Here is a 20,374-nt window from a genome sequence, read left to right on the forward strand (position 1 = left end):
TATACTTTTGTCAAAAATATTCTAATTATTATAAAATTCATGGAATTAAAAAGTTCCTGTTTCATTAAAATTCTCACAGGGAAATGTGGCATTATAATATAACTATTGTGCACAAATTATGAGAATCTGTGTTTCGCTTTTGATCTGAAAGATGCTGTACCACTCATTTTAAGATGATTGTCATCTCTCTGATTTGTCTTTAGAATCTGATGTTAATAAATAACTAAAAAGGCAAAGAAATGTGTTTGTCATCACATAACAAACCCTACCTTAGACACTGTGCAAGAAGTAAGAAAGACATATAAGTAAAGCATATTTTGAGTGTAATTATTTCTTCTCAATGATAATTACACAGTGCAAGAATTGTTACTGTTTATACCTAAAATGTGTTTACTCTGATGTTTAACTTTGTTGCTCACTCATTGGGATGGGATATTAAACGTTTGTCATGTGTTTCACCAGCATGTTTATAAATCTAAAAATATCATATATATATATTATGTACTTACACAGTGTACTTCTTCTTAAAAATTTTTTTTTGCAAGCCAGAAGAGACTGAGCAAAGAAAACAGTAAGAATTTTTCATGTTAGCTGCCATAACTCTTCTGATTTATCATGGAAACTATGGATGAACAAGCTTTGAAACTTCTCTTATATATATATATATATATATATATATATATATATATATATATATATATATATATATATATATATATATATATATATATATATATATATATGTGTGTGTGTGTGTGTGTGTGTGTGTGTGTGTAACTGTCAGGGGTGTGATGGGGAATAAGAATTAAACAGTCACATTGGAGGTGGCTCTGAGAGTGGTAGTGCACATGCTGGACTGAAGCATAAGGTTGCAGGGTGTAATACGACATCGTTTTCTATGAAAAATAAAATCACTCATCATTAGCTTAAATTGTGAATAGCTTTCACTATCATTCTTCTAATTATTCTTCAGAAGGTGGAGTGAAAGACACCCATAGTCCTCAAGTTCTGTAGTTCTGTATTTCAGCATGTTTGTAAGTAATGTGTACCCATGAAACTTTCTCACGAAATGTTACCTTTGCAGTTGTACCCATAATTGAAGTTCCCTAGTGTTGTCGTCATATCACTATATGCTATCCTGCGATTGTTCCATTGTATTCTGTAGTGATTAAATGTCAACCATAACGCTGCTTGCTACGCCTGGTTGCATTTCACATCTCTGGTTTTTGTGCATCGTTTGTGGAGACTGCAATAAGAACACAACACACAATATATTCTTCAGTATGATTTGTCTACATTCATTGTAGAAAACTTGAGTATCAGTAACGATATTTGGACTACCATTTGGAATACCATTATGAAATATTTTGGAGGAGGTGCTGCTACACCCACACATTTATGGAAGTATGTGTACGTTTCCTACGAGTTGTGTATAATATACTTCAGTCATGCAGAATTAATGTATATGCTGCTGTGTTTGATGGGAAGTTTTCAGAAGCTTTGAATTCTACACAGACATCAACGGAACCCAATTTTACAGATTCATTCTGTTTCAGGTAGTCTAACAGTGGGTGATCACTACTTAAATTCCCATGGAGTGAGTATGTGTCCTAATGCTATTTTAGTACATTATAGTAAGAAGAGCAAAACCTTATGTACATATCGAAGAGGAAGCAGTAATCGTTATCAAATCCTGTTTTAAATTATCAAGAACTCTGACTTAAAGTAAACTTCAGTGTTAATTAGTTGGCAAGTTTCGAGTTTCCTAGAATCAGTTCTGGATTCGTCATCTTGTCAGGAGGTAGTGTGAACATGATGGATTGAGGCATTTATAATTGAAATTCTGTTGTAATACCCCGTGTTTTCCGAAATGGTCGGTAATACAGAGTACAGAAACATTTCCCAGGAATGGAAAGTTAAAATCAATAGAACTCTTACACCTAACATCTGTTACAGCTTTAACTGCTTGTTATTGGCTGCTTAAATATGACCCATCTTCCGTAGAAGTTCATTAATCACAACTTAATTCTCTTCATGGGGAGCCATTCCTTGGTTTTAAGCATTGCTGTTTGTTGCATTTTGTACCAGAATGAGTTCCTATTTTTTACTGATGAGAACACATTTCGCATCTTCAGAATATCCTATTAAAAGTCTGCGTGGGACACATGTATTAGTTTTGTATCAGTTTATCAGTGTTGGGCCTTCTTGTTCCATGAATGATCCGACATTTTCTGAATTACTGATGTTCAGTTGCAGAAACATATATGTTAAGGGTTGACACTGTCCCGAGATTTGTTGTTTGGTTGATTACAACGCCACTCAGTTCGTATTTTATTTCGTGAAACAGGAGTGTGAAGGCATTACATGGTCTTCTTGTGAGAGTTCCACCTGTTTTGGTTCCAAATGTAGGAAACTGTTGCTTGGAATTAGGAAAGCATCCCAATGAGGAATGAGGATTCTAATTTCATGACTGTTATTAAACACAGCTGAAGCAAAAGGTTTGTGCTGGAAATATTCTTGCTATATATCCTGTTAATCACAGTCTACTTCACCCACCAAGTGAAGTCATTGCCTGGTTTCAACCTAATGATTTAATGAAGCTGTAGTTCTTCAGTATTAATACGTTGTGTTTCTGCTGTATAGTGCTACACTGGTTGTTTCATGTACTTGTTTTATACTGTATCCTAATAACGTTTCAAATATATAACGATTACTTCACTGTGAAACATGAAATGTTCCTCTTGGTCTACAATATTCAACTTGCGATTGTCTAATGTCTGAATAGATACTAGAAGGTACATGGCATTGGCTGGTATGTCAATGATGTTATAGCCAAAACCAAATGTATGTAAGAATCTATGGACTGCGTGAATAAATTTGTCACTGACATATGAATTCATTGTAATATTGAATCTGACATGAATTGTGTCAATTGACAGTATGTGTACTGGTTGAGCTTATTTATCAAATTCATCAAGATATAGTTTTGAACGTTATTTCTTTGAGACACCTGAAAGGAATCCCACAGAACCTTGCTATTCAAAGTTTACTCTCATTTACTGATCTTGTTTCAGTGTTAGGCATATTGACATCTGCAGTTATTGCAATACTTTTAATTAACTGTTTCAAACATATGGTTAGATTATCAATAAGGTATGCATAACACAGTATTTTCATAACTTTACCACCTTGATCACATACTTTACACTTTGATGATGTTATATTCTCAAAGTTTTTGTAGGTTTCCAAACCAATCAATGCAACAAGCCAATATCGTTGGCTTAAATTGGTGGAAGTCATTTAGCACAGAGAACTAAAGATAGTCCTTTTAAAGTCAGAGTGCATGTATCACACCTAAAGCTCAAACAGTGAATGGAGGGGTAATGTAATGATAGATTTGTTGGTATGTAATTTTTCTCTGCTTATTGGTAAATGTCATTGGTAATGTGAGACATGATTGTCCACACATGCACTTAGTTTTTGGTAGTGTCAGCAATTGTCTACACATGTGGTCAGTTTTTGGTAGTACGAATTGTAGGAAACAAGGTTGTTTGTAAAGTAGTAACATAATTCTCCAGCTGCACATAGGTCACCAAATAATTCTAAGCAGTAGATGATATTTCAGTTTTTGTAATGTATACTACCGACAAAGTTTAAGGTCCTTCCACAACATCTAAATTTACAATTCCATGTTCTTTCGATTTCCACGTAAACTTAGGCAATGTATTTCAAATAAACACCCCAAAAAATCTTAGGAACCAGAACGTTTTGACGTATTTAAGCAGTTTGGTATTTGTGAACATTATACTGGGTAGAGTAGCTAGAGATTTTTATTGTTATTCATTGCTAATGAAAAACCCCAGTCTGTGCAAGTATTGCTTTAAATAGTCTTTCTCCAGTAGCCGCAGATTCCATCATCCTGTTGTGTCGTTTTTCCTCTTCAGGCTAATTGTGAGCATGTTTTCACTGTTTGGATGTTTCCTGCTGTTCCTCCAGCTAATGACACAGCATCTGAAAGTCTTGCCAGTGTACGAACTACTAATGGAAGTGTTTCAAATGCTGTTGGAGATATTGGTAGAACCCATGGCATTTTAACCAGTCTTCACAGCATGTTGAGATGCTCACAATGATGACTGTGCAATTTGCCATGTGCAATTTAAGTTTTGTTTTATCAATGGAATATGGAAAATGCAGCAATATGTTGTCCTATAACAGTATCTCTTCTGGCATGTATTCATTTCTTTTTATCAGTTAAAATTCGATCTACAACTGATATTGTAACTGATATTTCCTTGTGCAATATCATGTCCTCAGCAAGATTTTTATGCAACAGGTCAATTCCTCTATCACGATGTGCTAGCCATTTTCCCAGAATTGCTCCCAGCCCACAATAATTGTATGTTGGAATGTGCAATTCTACAGGCAGATTGTCAGGAATACTGACACTACCACATACGATGTACGTCTTACCATGCATACTATATGATTTGAAGGTTTGTGGACCTTGTTGTATACTATTTCTTTGACAGAAACCCAGCTGTTGTGTAATGTAGGAAAATCTAGTCCTCTAACCAACATCTCATTCCGTCGATGTCTCATGCACACTCTACGAGTAACACATCCACTTCAGTGCTTCTCTGTTTCTTCAGTGTAGGAACTTCCTGGTATTTCGTTACCTCTGCTGTCCTTTAAAATGTAAGTCTGTGGGATAACCTGTTGCATCTTAAATACTGTAAATATGTTTTGATCAGTTATGTACATACAGTACGATTTCTCAAATGTAGTCTTGTATTTTGAAATACATCCCAAATCACACACATTAAATTTGTGTTTACGTGGATCCAGCATTTTAATATGACTGTATGCAATATTTAGAAGCTCATTATAACGAATGTCACTTGTCATTTATCCGCTTTACTGGCTGCTGAGATCCATGGTTGTGGATTGTATTATTTTAGTAAGTACAACATCCAGCCACTTTGCTATGTAACTTTATTTAAGCAGACATGTGTTTCAGGATTTCACCCATCTTCAGTTAGTGTAATATGTCTTTTAATTTTCAGTCAGTACATGGTTACAACACTGACAGAAAATTGGATGCTACAGCTGCCTTTCTACTCTGTTTGTTATTGTTCCGATTTTTTCTTTTATGGATGTGTGACAAACAGTTTTTTACTTGTATTTTGCTGAAAAACAGCCCAGTATCCGCCATGTTGGCAATTGCCAGAACTTCAATTAATTTGTATGACCTGTGAGATTGAAGCACATCCACATATGGATTTTTATCTTGCTGTTCAAACATTATGCATTCCTTGCTTTCATATAGGAGTATATTGCATGGTGTTATGTACCAAACTGCTCCAGTACTGCTTTGAAATATCCATTGTAACGTTTAGAAACTTTTATTCTCTTGTGAGTATTGTTTCATATGTGCAAGATGCACCTGCCATTAAGTCATCCAAGTCTTTTATGATAACAGACCTGTGTGGGAATGTTTTGAATGGGTGTTTGTGAATTTCTTCACTGTCTCCATAGCTATTTGAAAATATGTCTTTTTGTAAGTTCTGAAATGCTTGAAGAGGTTCGTTCATATGAGCAGTATTTCCTGCAGTGGCCGATAATGCAAGTAGTCTTAATCGTTCTACTAATTTTTTTGGATCATCTTAATATGTATACTGCAAAGATAAGGTGTTCATTTTTTCTGCTGAACCTAAATACAAGTGTATCACTATGTTCTTGATACGCTGGTTTAATGTTTTTTTGTGTTTCTCAATGTGTGGGCTTGTTACTCGCCCTGTTGGAGAATTGTTTTTTTCCTTTGTATATTAGTCATACACACTATTTCTGCCTACATTTTTAAATCTTTCATTAAATAGTCGAAATGCTTAAAAGTTTTTAAGAATATTGTATTTGGTAGACAAGATGTTCTTTCAAATTCTTTATCCCCAACCGCTACTGTGTGCTTGGTAAAACAAGTAATACATCCAGCATATGTAGTTCTTCCCTGTGACTCCATATGTTTCATGTGTCATGAATTCACTGGGACATTTAATGAAATTGTGAACTGCTGCTTCTTAATTATTTGTACTGATTATTAGCGTTGTGACTCAATGAGAAGTTTCAATAAGATGATTAAACGTTTCTCTGAGAGACAGTCCTCTCTCCAACTGCCATGCTCTTAGCAATCGTAATTCCTGTAGAATCGACTTAAGTGCCTCACTGGTTTGCGTTTTGTCGTTGTTCACTAATCAGACTTCGAAACAGTATGTAACTTTTATGCTCTCAGACTAGTTGCTTTTTTTTCCTTTCCTTCAGTTTGTGTGTTTCCAGTTCTCACAACCCTTGCAGCTAATATATTGATCGCATTTCAGAATTTCTTGAATGTTGTGTTAATCTGTTGAATGTTCCTCTCTAATTTTAACTTCCTAGTGTGAATTTCTGCTTGGGAGTTTACATCCTCGAGACTTTCGCTGATTGTTTTAATTTTTGTGTCTAGGTATCGATATATGTTTTGTTTGTGTCCTCTTAGACAGATTATGTGATACACGTGCATATTTGTCCATATTGTAATCCTACCTGCTCTTAAGTGGACATGAGTTTCACGCTTCGTCACTCGGTCTGTTAGCATATTAAGTTATTCTGCAGCGTCCCAGTGCTTTTTATCTGAATATTCACGCTTACTTAAAGATCGTAATGCCTCATCCACTCGCTTATGACCAAATTTGCCCATGGTGTACTATGCAGTGACGCAATTACGATGTATTTTTAAAAAAAACTACTAGATAAATTCAGTAAAGTTTCGTATGCACAATCTGTTATTGATTTGTCATGTCTTATTGACAACCAAAAGCCCATACATGCATAGTTCCACCAAACTCCATGTATAGTTCTTAATTCACTGAATGTTGTGTCAGTCTCTACATGTGCTTGATATGTTTTAAAAATTCATATTATCTTATTTGAAAGCAGCAATGAGGTTCGTGTTATTCCTTACCTGTTGTTTTGGGACCCTGGAGTATGTTTAACACAAATAAAAAACGGCTACGCCATGTCACGAGCAAAACATAAATATTTTTATATATGATCATGGTTTCCATAACAACAGCGTCAAATATAAATATAGTACCAGCATTATCCATTCCAGTGATGGAACAGTATTACTTTCACAAAAATATCTTGCCTGCTACATCGTCAGTGCCTGAAAATATCTCTTGTGGTGGTTAGAACTTGGACTGAACCAAAACCTAATCTTCCCCACAGGTGCCTTGGAACCTGGTCTCCTGAACACTCTGGACACGTTAAAAGCAATACAAAAAGGACGTATCAGTGTGGAGCAAACACTTCAGTAGGTGCAGCATTCATATGTACATTGCATTTGAGTTTTCCTTATTTTAATTCAGCGTGACCCAAAGTGATCATTGTATTATTACTTAATTAAGAATTACTTATTAATGGTGGCTCATTTTCATGATATTCAGTGTGCTGGGAGTTCAGGTGAGTGGTCAGTTTTCTGCCTTTGACGTATATAGGATGCACAGACGAGAGTCAAAACGAAGACTGAACCTAAGGTCGCAAAGTTATTTCCATGACTCTGTACTGGTGATCGCTGTAATGTTGCTGCACGTACTGAAGTGTTTGCTCTGCCCTGATACGTGCTTTTTGTATTGCTTTTAACTAGTCCAGAGTGTTATGGAGACCAGGTTCCAAGGCACCTGTGGGGCAGTTTAGGTTTTGGGTTGGGAGAGTGTAAATTTGTCAGGCCAGTACAACAAATAATATTTTATATTTATAAACGTCGCTCCTGTATTGGTAGGTGGAAGATGAACAGTTGGTGTTGGGATGTCACAATTCGTGCCATTCATTAATATGTCACTGCCTCGCAGCTCCAACCATTCGATATTTGTAGGTCGGCCCTGCTCAGAACAACTCGCTACAACCACTGGTGATTAGTACATGGAATGCACGGTCGAAAAAGCAATGCAACACTCTCAAGGAGCAGGCCACTTGATTGACAAATGGAGTAAAAGGTAACTCATCATCGTAGGAGTATAAAATAGCAAATTCAGACCAAATGAAACACACATATCATAGTAAAGGTCACATCAATACGCAGTATACCCCCCTATGGCGGCAATGGAAGCACGTATTCTCTCATGCTAACGACCACATAAGTCAATGTTAAAAAATATATCGGCTCAACTACTTGTTTATTGTGTAAAAACACTAAAATTGACGCGTTTCGGAAGTGAAGCTTCCATCATCAGAATAATAAAAAATAAAAGAACCTGTTAAAACTCGCTAAAATGGAACATGCACCAGGCACAATAAAACTGATAATACGAGTAAAATTATAACATCGTGGCTACATCCCTTGTTGCAGCCGTGTCTTCCAAGGTGCATCTCCACATTGTCATCAAAATATAAAAAACTCTAAAATTGTGTCGCCTATGGTGTTCAACATCTAACCACATGGCTCTCTCCTCTATCGTCGTAAACCGCCACTGCGTCTTCGTTGATACCACACTCCACGTAGCCAAACACGACACTGAAACGCGAGTAAGCTCACGCGCAAGTGAACAAGGAAGTAACAGAGATGTCTATACAAATAGATAACGTTACATGTTCCAAGGACCTCGTGAAGTGATGGTATCCTGCCAATTGCTAAAAATGTAGTTACTAAAAGAAACCAGTGAAATGTTTGAAAAAGTTATTTGTATCACCAGTTAGCTGGAAATTACGATACATAGCATGGATAATCAGAACACACTGAATGAACAGCTAACTGGTGATACAAATAACTTTTTCAAACATTTCACTGGTTTCTTTTAGTAACTACATTTTTAGCAATTGACAGGATACCATCATTTCATGAGGTCCTTGGAACATGTAACGTTATCTATTTGTATAGACATCTCTGTGACTTCCTTGTTTACTTGCGCGTGAGCGCATTCGCGTTTCAGTGTCGTGTTTGGCTACATGGTGTGTAGTATCAACGAAGACGCATGGGCGGTTTACGACGATAGAGGAGAGAGCCATGTAGTTAGATGTTGAACACCATAGGCGACACAATTTTAGAATTTTTTATATTTTGATGACTATGTGGAGATGCACCTTGGAAGACACGGCTGCAACAAGGGATGTAGCCACGATGTTTTAATTTTACTCGTATTATCAGTTTTATTGTGCCTGGTGCATGTTCCATTTTAGCGAGTTTTAACAGGTTCTTTTACTTTTTATTATTCTGATGATGGAAGCTTCACTTCCGAAACGCGTCAATTTTAGTGTTTTTACACTATAAACAAGTGGTTGAGCCGATATATTTTTAAACATTGACATTCACAACCACGATCTCTCATCCAGTATGGATAAAATCAAAGACCACATGTTTCGAATGGAGTCCTGCGATAGAGTGATCCAAGCATTTTGCGCCTTTTATTCCAATTCGGCAGTGGTTATTGCAAGCTATGGAGACGAGTAAGTTCCCGCTTCATCACGTCCCATACGTGCTCAATAGGCGAGAGATGTGGTGATATTGCTGGCCAGGGCAGTTGTTGTATCGCAACAGCAGAATGTTGATATGCATTGTCCTGCTTGAGAAGCATAGCTTCTTCCTGTCGAAGAAATGACAGTATCATGGGGATAATAGTCTGTGTAGTGTAGTATACACTGATTACGTTACCATAGTGAAACACCAAATGTGTTCGCGAGTTGTAACTGATGATTCGCCACACCATGGAGCTTTGGCTGGGATCAGTGTGTCGTGGACGAGTGCACTCTGAGATAGGCAACCCACCAGATCTACGCCATGGATATACATGCTCATCACTCGCATACAGACAGAGCCTACTCTCATCACTGAAGACAACAGAGCGCCATTATACTCTTTAATCAACTCATTCACGATACATGGTGGAGTTCGTGATGTTAGTGTTAGCGTTGCTAAAGGTACACGTGATCTTAATCCTGTTGCAAGCACGGTTCCCAGTGGTCCCTAATGACACAACAAGTGCATCATGTGCCCGGATTTCGTCCGTGGATGACGTTCTGTCGGCCACCACTTCTCGCACAGTGCCTCGATCTTGACGTGCGTCTATATTATGTAGCCAGAACCTGGTCTGCAGGTGTGGGAATGTTCCACAGACCAATATTGAAGGCAGCGACACACCACCAATGCGGCGTGCTCAACATATGCAGCAATCTGTTGATACATCCAACCGGCTTCCCTCAGGCCCACAGAGGGTGACCCTATTCAAATGGCTGAATCAGTTCAACAGGAATACATTCTTGTCAGCGGGGCATGGTTGTACCCTAAAATGACTGGTGAAAACACAATTCCCCTCTAAACTCAGCACAGTTACTGTCCGCAGAGTCAAAACAGAGAGAGCACGAGTGCCCATCTGATCGCTGGAGACTGTGTCAAATGAATCACTAACTCTACAGCCCCTACGTAGGCACATATTGTACCTTGGTGCCACTGAACGAAGTCGTTGTGTGTGCTGAATTTTTTGTGGCAGTGGTTATCCAGTGCATCCTTGCTCCCTGAGAATAAGGATGTGTTGCTAAGATATTCCATGGGTATTCTTGGCTTCTGTACTCATGCGCTCCTGCAGCAGTCTGGATTACTTGGGCTGGGCGTATGGTGACTTACTGCCACCGACAGCGATGGAGTTCGTGTGTTGACAGTAACACATAGCTTTTTCTCCTTCATACTAATTTTTGTGTATTTCATTTCTCAGATTAACGTTCCACGAGCGTAATTAAAACATTTGGGGTAAATCTGTAGTTAATAAAGTAATGGTTACATCAACACATTGTTCAAGCAAAACAAATTAACTTTTAAGTGCAAAAAACATGTAGTTTCTAATACAGAACTCTTATACAAGAGGCATATTATTATCACACAGCAGTGAAATTTGTGAGAGTGGAAGTCTCTCTCCTGGGGGTTTTATATTCTTATGCAACACCATCAGTATACTCTCAAATTGTACTTACATTGGCATGGAAACCACGTTAAATTTGCTCATTCTACAATGCACTATAATAAAAGTTATAGGGCAAGTCACAGGAAAGAGGGAAGTTACATTGGAGCAAAAATACCTCCGCTACACACTGCAAGGTGGCTTGCAGATTAAATCTGGATGTACATGTAGAAGGAGCCATCTGAACAGTTCTTAACTGGTGTTATCTGTAAGTCTAAAAAAATCATCTCAATGACTTTTATCTGTTACAATTATTTTCACTTCAGTGTCAATACGAGCATGTCTTTTTAATGGAAGACAGACTTGTTGAGAGAGCCTCGCTCCACAAGAAACCTAAGAAGAGTGTTTAGTTGCAATAACATGAGTAATCTACCATTACAACCACACACCACACGGTGCACAGTCACAGTCTTGTTGCCTCAATAATCTCCCCGTCATCCGTGTTCTGCTTCCCACAGGGTGCATCCTTCTTTGGACCAAACAGATGGTCCTTCATTGCTCTTTATGGTCTTCTGTTAGGCGGCGAGGAGCCCAACAGGCACATATCTCTTGTGGATGAGTGTGTCACCACTGTCTACAGAGATGTTCAGGTGAGCAGCAAGGTGTTTGATTGTGAAGCAAAACGCTTTTGCAATAAATTTTCACTGTTCAACAGTGTACACTGGGGTAGTCACATCGAACAACATCATTGTGTGGTGTCAAGACTGATGATGTAACTATATTTAGGTTCTCACATGTTGGCATGTTGTGTTTCCTGCTGTGAAGTTATACACTGATGGTTTCATGTGTCGGTTTTATACCATAGCCCCAAGACACTGCAAGAGTAAATTCATTGTGATTTCTTCACCTTGAAAGTCGATCAGACGTGCATCTTGGTCTACAACATTCAACTTGAGACTGCCTAATGTCTGAACAATTACTGGAAGGTGTATGAGACTCGTCTGTATCTCAATGATTTTATAGGCTGGACCAACTGTAACGAAAAATCCATAGATTATGGAATCAATTTGTCATTCAGATAAGAATTTGTAGCAACATTGCAGTTAGTGAGAATATTGTGTTAGTGGTATTTCTACTGGTTGAGCTGACCATCAAATTTATCAGGATTTGGTTTCAAATGTTGCCCCTTTGAGAAACCTAATAGGGATCCTATAAATGATTCCTGTTCAGAGTCTGTTGTGTCTTTTATTGTTCTAATTTCAGTGTTAGTAAACTGAAATTTACACATATCTTGATACCTTGTACAAGCTGTTTTAAATGCACATTCAGCTCAAGATTATAAACACCATACAATACTTACACAACTTTAATGATGTGATATTTGGAATGCTGTTTTAAGTTTCTGAACCAGTCATTGTGGCACTACAGTATCCTTTGCTCAAATTAACTGGTGGAAATCAATTTGAAAGTAGAACCGAAGATAAAGTTTTCAGAGTTAGTGTACATCATCACACCTAAAGCTCAGCTGGTGAACAGAAGTATAATGATTCATTTTTTATACATAATTCTTCTTCTTCTTCTTCTTCCTCTTCTTCTTTGTAAGTGTCAGGAGTAACACAAGACACAAATATCCAAGTGTATATACTGGCACAGAAATTTTGGTGGTGTCGAAAATTGTAGATCTCATGATGGCTGGTAAGGTAGTAATTTAATGCTCCTGGCAGGCATAGGTTTACAAATGAATCAGGTTAGCAAATTCTATTTCGGTTTTTGACATCTGGCATCCACTGAGTTCTTGGTCCGCCTACATCATCTAAATTTTAATTCCATATTCTGATACCGACATAGTCTTAGATGACATATTTCACATAAACACCATGTGAAAGCTAGCAACGTCGAACATTTTGACAAATTTACACACATAAGTAATGCAACAGTTTGTTGGGTAGGATAATTGACTTTTTTTACTCATCACTAATGAACAATCCTTGTCCATGTCAGTATGGTTTTAGAAATAATTCCTGTACAAATGCCTTATTAAGCCGTTTGTAAGGAGCATTTACATTTTTCACTGTTTAGACAATGGCTGATGACTCAACAGCTGAAAGTCCTGCCAGTGTGGGAATCTTGGATGGAAGAATTCCAACTGGTATCTGAGGTCTCAGTGGAGTTGGTAGCATTATAAGTAGTCTCCTTTATGTTGTTTTCTCCTTTAGGGTATGTTTAACTGCTGACAATGGAGACTGTATGTCTTTAAACCCTCTTGAATCTTCTGTAATGGACGGCAAGTGACATACATAACTTGCAAAAATGTATCCCAAAACCCAGTTACTGTTTGTCAGCATTACTGTATCAGTGGCAAATGCAGCAATACATTGTCTGATTCCAGTATCTCCTCCTGCATCTATTTCAATCTGCAACTTCTTGTTCTGCTTGAACTTGTGGTATATGAAATATTGTGTTCTCTGCAAGTTTTGTCCAACAGATTAATTCTTCTGTCATCATACACTAACCTTTATCCCTGATTTGCTCTCAGCCTGCAATTGCTGTATGTTAGAATGGGTAATTCTACAGGTAACTCATCAAGAATGCTGGCACCACCATTGCTGATGCACTTCCTGCCATACATGCTTTGCTATTGTATGATTTGATCGATTTATGGACCTTGTTATACACAACTTCCATGACATACATTCAACTGTTGTCTGATGAAGGGAATCCCAGCCTTCAAACAAATTCCTTGTTCACTTGATGCCTTGTAATCACTACAAGAAACACTTTCCTGTAAGTCCTTAGTGTAAAACTTCCTGCTATTTCGTCACCTCTGCTACCGTTCAAAATTATTTTCAGTACTGAATATAAGTATGTTGACCAGTTTGATAGATATGATCTCTCAAATGTAGTTTTGTAGTTTGATATATGAATCAAATCACCTGCATTACATTTATCTTTGTATGGATTCAACATTTTAGTATGACTGTATACAGTATTTAGAAGCCCATTATAATATCGTTTGGTTTCATGTTTATTGCTGAATGTATGGTTCAGTTATACTGCTCAGTTATTTGTGAAATAATGTTAAATCTATTTGTATGAGCTGTGAGATGGAAAAGCACAAACATACAGGTTTTATCATTATGTTCAAACATACTACAGTACTAGCTTTCATCTGAGAGACAGTTAAATAATAGTGTAAAAGTTACTGCTCCTGTGCTGCCTTGAAAATATGTACACTCATAAAGTAGCATGTATGTATGCATGTCTAGGATCTGCTCCCAAACCCCTGGATTAATTTCAGCCAAATTCAGCACACAAACAGCAAACTTCACGAATATCAGTACTGTGGGGTTTACAACCTTCTAGCTCCAATAGGAGTGCAGAGAAGGGGAGAAAAGTTTTTCAGCCCCAGATATGTAGGTTGCCCTGCATCACAGGCATGTTTTGTGGTTGTAGTATTGGCTTGCATTATCAGTTTAGTTTTCAGGGCAGACTAAATGTCAGTGCAAGAAATGGTTTTTCTTGCCCCCAGATATAGGCTGTCCATTTCAACAGGTGTGTTGTGGGAATAGCACCACCTGCTGTATCAGTCCCTTTCGCAAGGGCTACACATGTTGATGGACTTGGATGGGAGAAGGTTGTAATGAGTAGCGAAGGAGACGTACAGAGAGACTGGGCAAGAGGGAATGTTTGGGGAGAGAAGGGGGCAGGAAAGAATGAATGGAGAGAGGGGTAAGATGAGATGGACAGAGGGAGAGAAAGTGTAGAAATGAACAGGGAAAGTGAAGGGAGAACAAGATGGGCAGAGAGAGGGAGTAGGAGATGGGCAATAGAGGGGAAGACATGAACAGAAACAGGGGAGGGAGGATGGTCAGAGAGTGGGTTGAAGAGATGGGCTGGAGGCGATAGCAAAGGATGGGATAAGGAAGAGAATGGCAGATAGGGGGTGAGAAGGTATAGGCACAGAAGGGAGACAGAGATGGACCAAAGAAGGGGGGAAGAAAAGGTGTATGCGTTATGTGTGACATACATGTATGTGTAACTATTCATCCCCATCTGCTACAATTGGGCAATCACCTAGTTGACCGTCTTCCCTGTGTTTGTTTTTGTGAATAAGGCCCAAGTGAATTTGAAATATGCATCAATTACCATTAAAATATATTAGATATCGTTATTCTTCTGTGAACATTGCATCATATGTACAAGAACCACTTACCATAAGCCACCTAAGCCTCATATTATAACACACCTATGCAGGAATGTTTTACATGCTTGTTTGTTGCGTTCTCAAATTACTGCCTCCATCGTTATTCGATAATGTGTCTTACTCTGAGCTGTGAAATGATTGATAAGATTTTATTAATATGAACAGTATTGTCTGCAGTTTTGAACCTTCAAGTAGTCTTCAAATTCAACTAATGATCATCGTAATATGTATTCTACAGGGAAGAAATGACAATCTTTTTATGCTCTGCTGAATGTTAATACAACAACCACCACCAAGACCACCACCAAGACCACCACCACCACCACCACTACTACCATGTTTGTCTAATGTTGATGTGATAATATCCACATTTTTTATTGTGTGGACTTTTTGCTCAATCTGTTGGGGAATTGTTTTATACACAATAATTCTGCATAAATTTTTAATACTTTTGCCACATATTTGTCATATTTCGAACTATTTAAGAATATTAGTTTCAGTAAAGCAGGTGTTCTTTCAAACTCTCTGTTTCCAACCTGTATTGTGTGCTTTGTTACACTCCAGGTAATTTACCTGGCATATGTGGTTTTTCCTGTTCACTCCACATGTGCTGTCTATCTCGAAATTACTGTGGCAGTTGATGGAATTGTGAACCACATGTTCGTCATTTATACTGTTCGCTTGCTTTTGTAATTGGAGGCACACACGAGTTTTAACAAGAGGTTTAAATTTTTTATTGGAGGCTGGTTTCTCTCCAGCTGCATTGCTCTTACCAACCGTAATTTCTACAGAATCAGCTTAGTTACCTGAATTGGTGCTTTGTCATTGTGGTCGACATGTTGCTGTGCACTAAACAGTCTTTGAGACAGTACGCAACTGGTATCTCTCACATTAGTCGATTTTTTTACTTTCCCTCATCTCTGTTAACATGTTTTTAGTTGTCACAACCCTTGCACTAATGTATTGAATGTGCCTATCAAATTTTGCGTTAACGATCTTAGTGTGGGGTTCTTCTTTGGCATTTTCATCCCTGAGACTTAGCTGATTGTTTAAAATTTTGCACCAAGGTATAATTGTATGTTCTATTTGTGCACCCTCTCAGACTGAATGTGTGACACAACTGCAAAGTTTTTGATAGTGTAATGTAGAATGGTGCTATCACTTCTTTACAATTTACGTAGCAGACTCTATCTACAATTAAATAAATAAGAGTTTCAAGGGCCATCACCTGATTTGTTAGCATACTATATTATTCTAAAGCTTTTCTGGATTTCGTGTGTATACTAAATGTAATGGGTATAGGTGCAGATATTTTTGTGTGTGGTAACTTAATATGTACCCACATCAGTGCGTTGGTTGTTTTTCTCTACATCGAACAGTCTTCCTACAAACATCTCACAGACTTTATGACCTGATGTTTTCTGCACGGCTGTAACTGCACTGCTAAGTGGACAACGCCTGTCAGTATAGACTAACCATTTTGCATACGAGTCGCCCACACTTCAACACCTGACCTGATGGCTTGCTCTATCCACAAGTTTTTGGAAGCACTAACCAACCTACAAACATACGACTTGTAATAGCTGTAACTGTTAGTGTACAAATGACTTAAATACTGTGATTCGTCAAGCTTTTCCAGCGAATATGTTGTAAATAGTCTTCACCGGTTTGCCGCCGGATCACGTTGTGCAAATTCCACAATATTTCCCTGGAGCAATTGTCCGACATCCTCAGGTGTCGTACCTCGTACCCAGCCACGAGCAAGGTTGAACCACCTGAAGATGTCGCACAGTTGCTTCGAGGAAATATTGTGGAATTTGCACAGCGTGATCCAGCAGCAAACCCGTAAAGAATATTTACGACATAAACTCTAATGTAATGCTGTTCAGTACACCGTCCTCAGTCACAAACAGAAATATCTGCGCTGATGCCCATTACACCCTGTAATTTAACCGTTATGTGAAGATCTGAGGGCTACATAAATTCGCTTACTATCAGATTTGACCATGGTGTACTGTGTAGCAATGCAATTACAGTGCTCTTTTTATCCTTTTTTTAAACTGGGGAAACTTAGTAAAGTTTCTTTTATATCGTCCATCATTCAGTTGTATTTTATCAATAACCAAAACCTTGTACTGTATATGGTCCCAGCAGTCTCCATTCAAATTCATTGAACGTTATATCAGTTCCTACATGTGCTTGATAGTTAAGTTTTAAATCTATATTGTCGTGTTTTAAAGCTATAATAAGGTTTGTGTTGTTCCTTGAAAATGTTTTTAGGCTCAATGGAAACGTTTAACTCCAATTAAAAAACCACACATCTAGCCCTATGTGACGACAAAGATGTAAATATTTTGGTATCTGCTTCTGGATTCCCACAGCAAAAGCATGAAATCTGAAAAAAGTATTCGATTTTAGCCTTTCCAGTGATAAATCAGCTTTGCTCTTGTGGTAGTTGGTTCGTGGGCTGAAATAATAATTTTGGAAATAAATGCAAACGTTCAAAGCGACCTCTCCCTGAACGTATGAGCAATGAAATGAAAATGTTCATGTGGCAGAATCTAATGTGCCCACAGTTACTGATGGTATTAAAAAAAGGCAAAATTAGCCCATTCTTCTTTTTTCTGTACTACTGCACAACCAGTCCGTTACTACAATGTCACTGTGAAGTGAATGATTCAGCCATCCAGCCAGGATAATTACAATGCGACTTCATTAACAGTTGAATGATTTTATAGAGGAAAAAAACATGATTTACGCATTTTCTATTTACTGCACATAGATACATTTTAAGCTTTTCCATGTCGCTGAATGTACAAACATGCTTAAATATGGTTTTAGTTCTGCGCCTACATGTACTTTGTTAGAGTCCTATATATTTTTACATATTGATGTACAGCATGAATCAAAATGGGGGTCAAAAGCCTCTTCCGCCAGTTGCATATTCTGATATGCAAGTGCCATCAAGTTCTTCCATAATTTCTCATAGAAAGCACGTACAAATGGCTGGGAGAAGATACATTCTTTAGCATCAAGAAGGATTTGATAGCTCGCGTGCATTTAATTCTTACATATATGTTCTTGTAAATGCGTAGACTGAGCGTCATCTAGTATAGTATTGTAGATTTTTGCCGTTCGTGGGAAGTAGACATGGATATTGTTTCTTACTGCTGTAGTCTGAGTATTGGTGCTAAACGTTGCTCCAGTGAGCAAAAAATTCTCTCATAGTTGGAGCCACTCTTTGCCACATAACGTCACTTGTTTACCGCAATATCGAGGAATTTAAAAGATTCACGACTGTATTAAACAGATATTTTGATCCCATTCCAACAAGAACTTGTTTACTGTCATTCAAACAGCATGTTGTATAAAAGAGCGACACCTTCACTCTGAAGGTTCAGTTCAGATCGTGGTTCGTTAGAAGAAACTCAGTGAAGTCATCTGCAACAGCGGGACTTATAACATAACCACACACACACACACACACACACACACACACACACACACGAGTACTTTCTTTCCCTTTCTTTCTGCTTCTGCTGCTGTGAATATTTATGTTAACAAATATACATCGGAATATTTTTAGTTACAGTACTTTTTGTTTCTTTCTATAGATAGCGGTGGATTTTTTTATTTGTTTCTGCTATTATTCTACTTACAAGCATATCCTCATCTTTTAGTAAGGACACCGTTACAATCATCGTTCGTTAGATCACACCAGAACCTAAGCAAACACTCCTGGAGATTAAAGTTGATTCAGTACGTTTTCAGGACACAATGTCCTCACACCTCCTGACACTTTGACTTTTTTAATAGTAAACAATGAGACTTTCGTTACCTTTTATGAACATTTCGACTATTATAAGCTGATTTATTATTGTTGTGCGTTTAATTATTCACAAATGGAGAATCACTTTTGTTTTTTCAAATTTGTTTATAATACGGGTTAGCATTATGTGTACGGCTGCCTGTTTCGGCAATATGTTTTATATTTTTGATTTGTGATCAGCTTTTTAGGACGTTGTTTTCATTTTTACAGATGAACTGCGTCGTGGTATTTCTGCTCATAGTGTTGGTGGCTGGAACGTCGGAGGCAGCAAGAATCTTAGGCCTGTTCAATTACCCAGGGAAGAGCCACTTCATAATGTTTGAAGCAGTGATGAAGACGCTCGCAGCACGCGGTCACCAAGTCACTGTGTACAGTCACTTCCCACAACCAGCACCCGTACCTAATTATAAAGATGTCAGTTTGGTTGGTTCCTTACCTATCCTGACTGATGCAATTCCCCTCGAAGCCTATGTTAACAGTGACATCTACTCGTCACTAGATCTTTTCATGAAGCTATCATCTGACGAGTGTGACAAAGTACTGCAATTCCCCGCAATGCAAGAGCTGATGAGGTCGAATGAAACTTTTGATTTGATTTTCACTGAGGTATTCGTTACTGATTGTATGCTGCCATTTGTGCACAAATTTCAGGCTCCAAATATTGCCATGCGTTCTTCTGCTATCATGCCATGGACGTCTGATCGATTTGGCTTACCCGATAACCCTTCTTACATACCAATTGAGTTTGGATTAAGTAGTGACCACATGGGATTCTTTGAGCGCCTTAGTAATGCGTGGTATTTGGTCTACAGTAAATGGTTCCATAGTAGACATATTGAAGTATCTACGGATGCTGTTGTCATGAAGCACTTTGGCGATTCAATTCCTCCATTGGCAGATATAGCAAAAAATACTAGCATGCTCTTTATGAATACCAACCCGGCATTGACTCCTCCAAGACCCCTCGTACCAGCTGTTGTGGAGATTGGGGGCATACATTTGAAGCCCGCAGGTCAACTTCCAAAGGTAAGTCTACGATGTTTGCATGTAGATATTAGCTAAACTTTTTCAATTTTATACAGCTGACAATATGTTATCTTTATATAGGAATACGATATTTAGTTTTTGCTGCACTGCAAGACGAATAAAGCAATTTTTACTATACCCTGGTTGCGTAGTTGGCACAATTATCGACTCTTCTTTCCAGTTCAGTAGTACGTTCTCTTCACAGAGTTATTGTAAGATAGTAAAAGTGCCTGTTTTCGTCATGCAAGGACTGTGTTTTTACGCTTGCATAAGTAAATAAAAGGTATGCAATTCATTTTTTTCTCATGCTATTCGTTCATGAATTACCAGAAAGCTAGTAAGTGTGGAACTTTACTTATTTAGAGAATTCACCTAAAACGCACTTAATTTCTAGTA

The 20,374-nt window shown here is 37.9% G+C and overlaps 1 protein-coding gene across 5 annotated transcripts in view; it reads left to right on the forward strand.

Moving 5' to 3' along the window:
• Positions 1-20,374, forward strand: part of LOC126188144 (UDP-glycosyltransferase UGT5-like) — a 124,717-nt gene that overhangs the window by 82,321 nt on the left and 22,022 nt on the right. For all 5 annotated transcript variants that reach the window (XM_049929642.1, XM_049929644.1, XM_049929643.1 and 2 more), the window contains one exon: positions 19,163-19,978. In XM_049929642.1, coding sequence (XP_049785599.1) covers positions 19,163-19,978 — 816 coding nt within the window. The remainder of the gene's footprint in view (positions 1-19,162; positions 19,979-20,374) is intronic.

The sequence above is a fragment of the Schistocerca cancellata genome, chromosome 5 (genome assembly GCF_023864275.1).
Source record: "Schistocerca cancellata isolate TAMUIC-IGC-003103 chromosome 5, iqSchCanc2.1, whole genome shotgun sequence".
In the NCBI taxonomy this organism is placed as follows: Eukaryota; Metazoa; Arthropoda; class Insecta; order Orthoptera; family Acrididae; genus Schistocerca; species Schistocerca cancellata.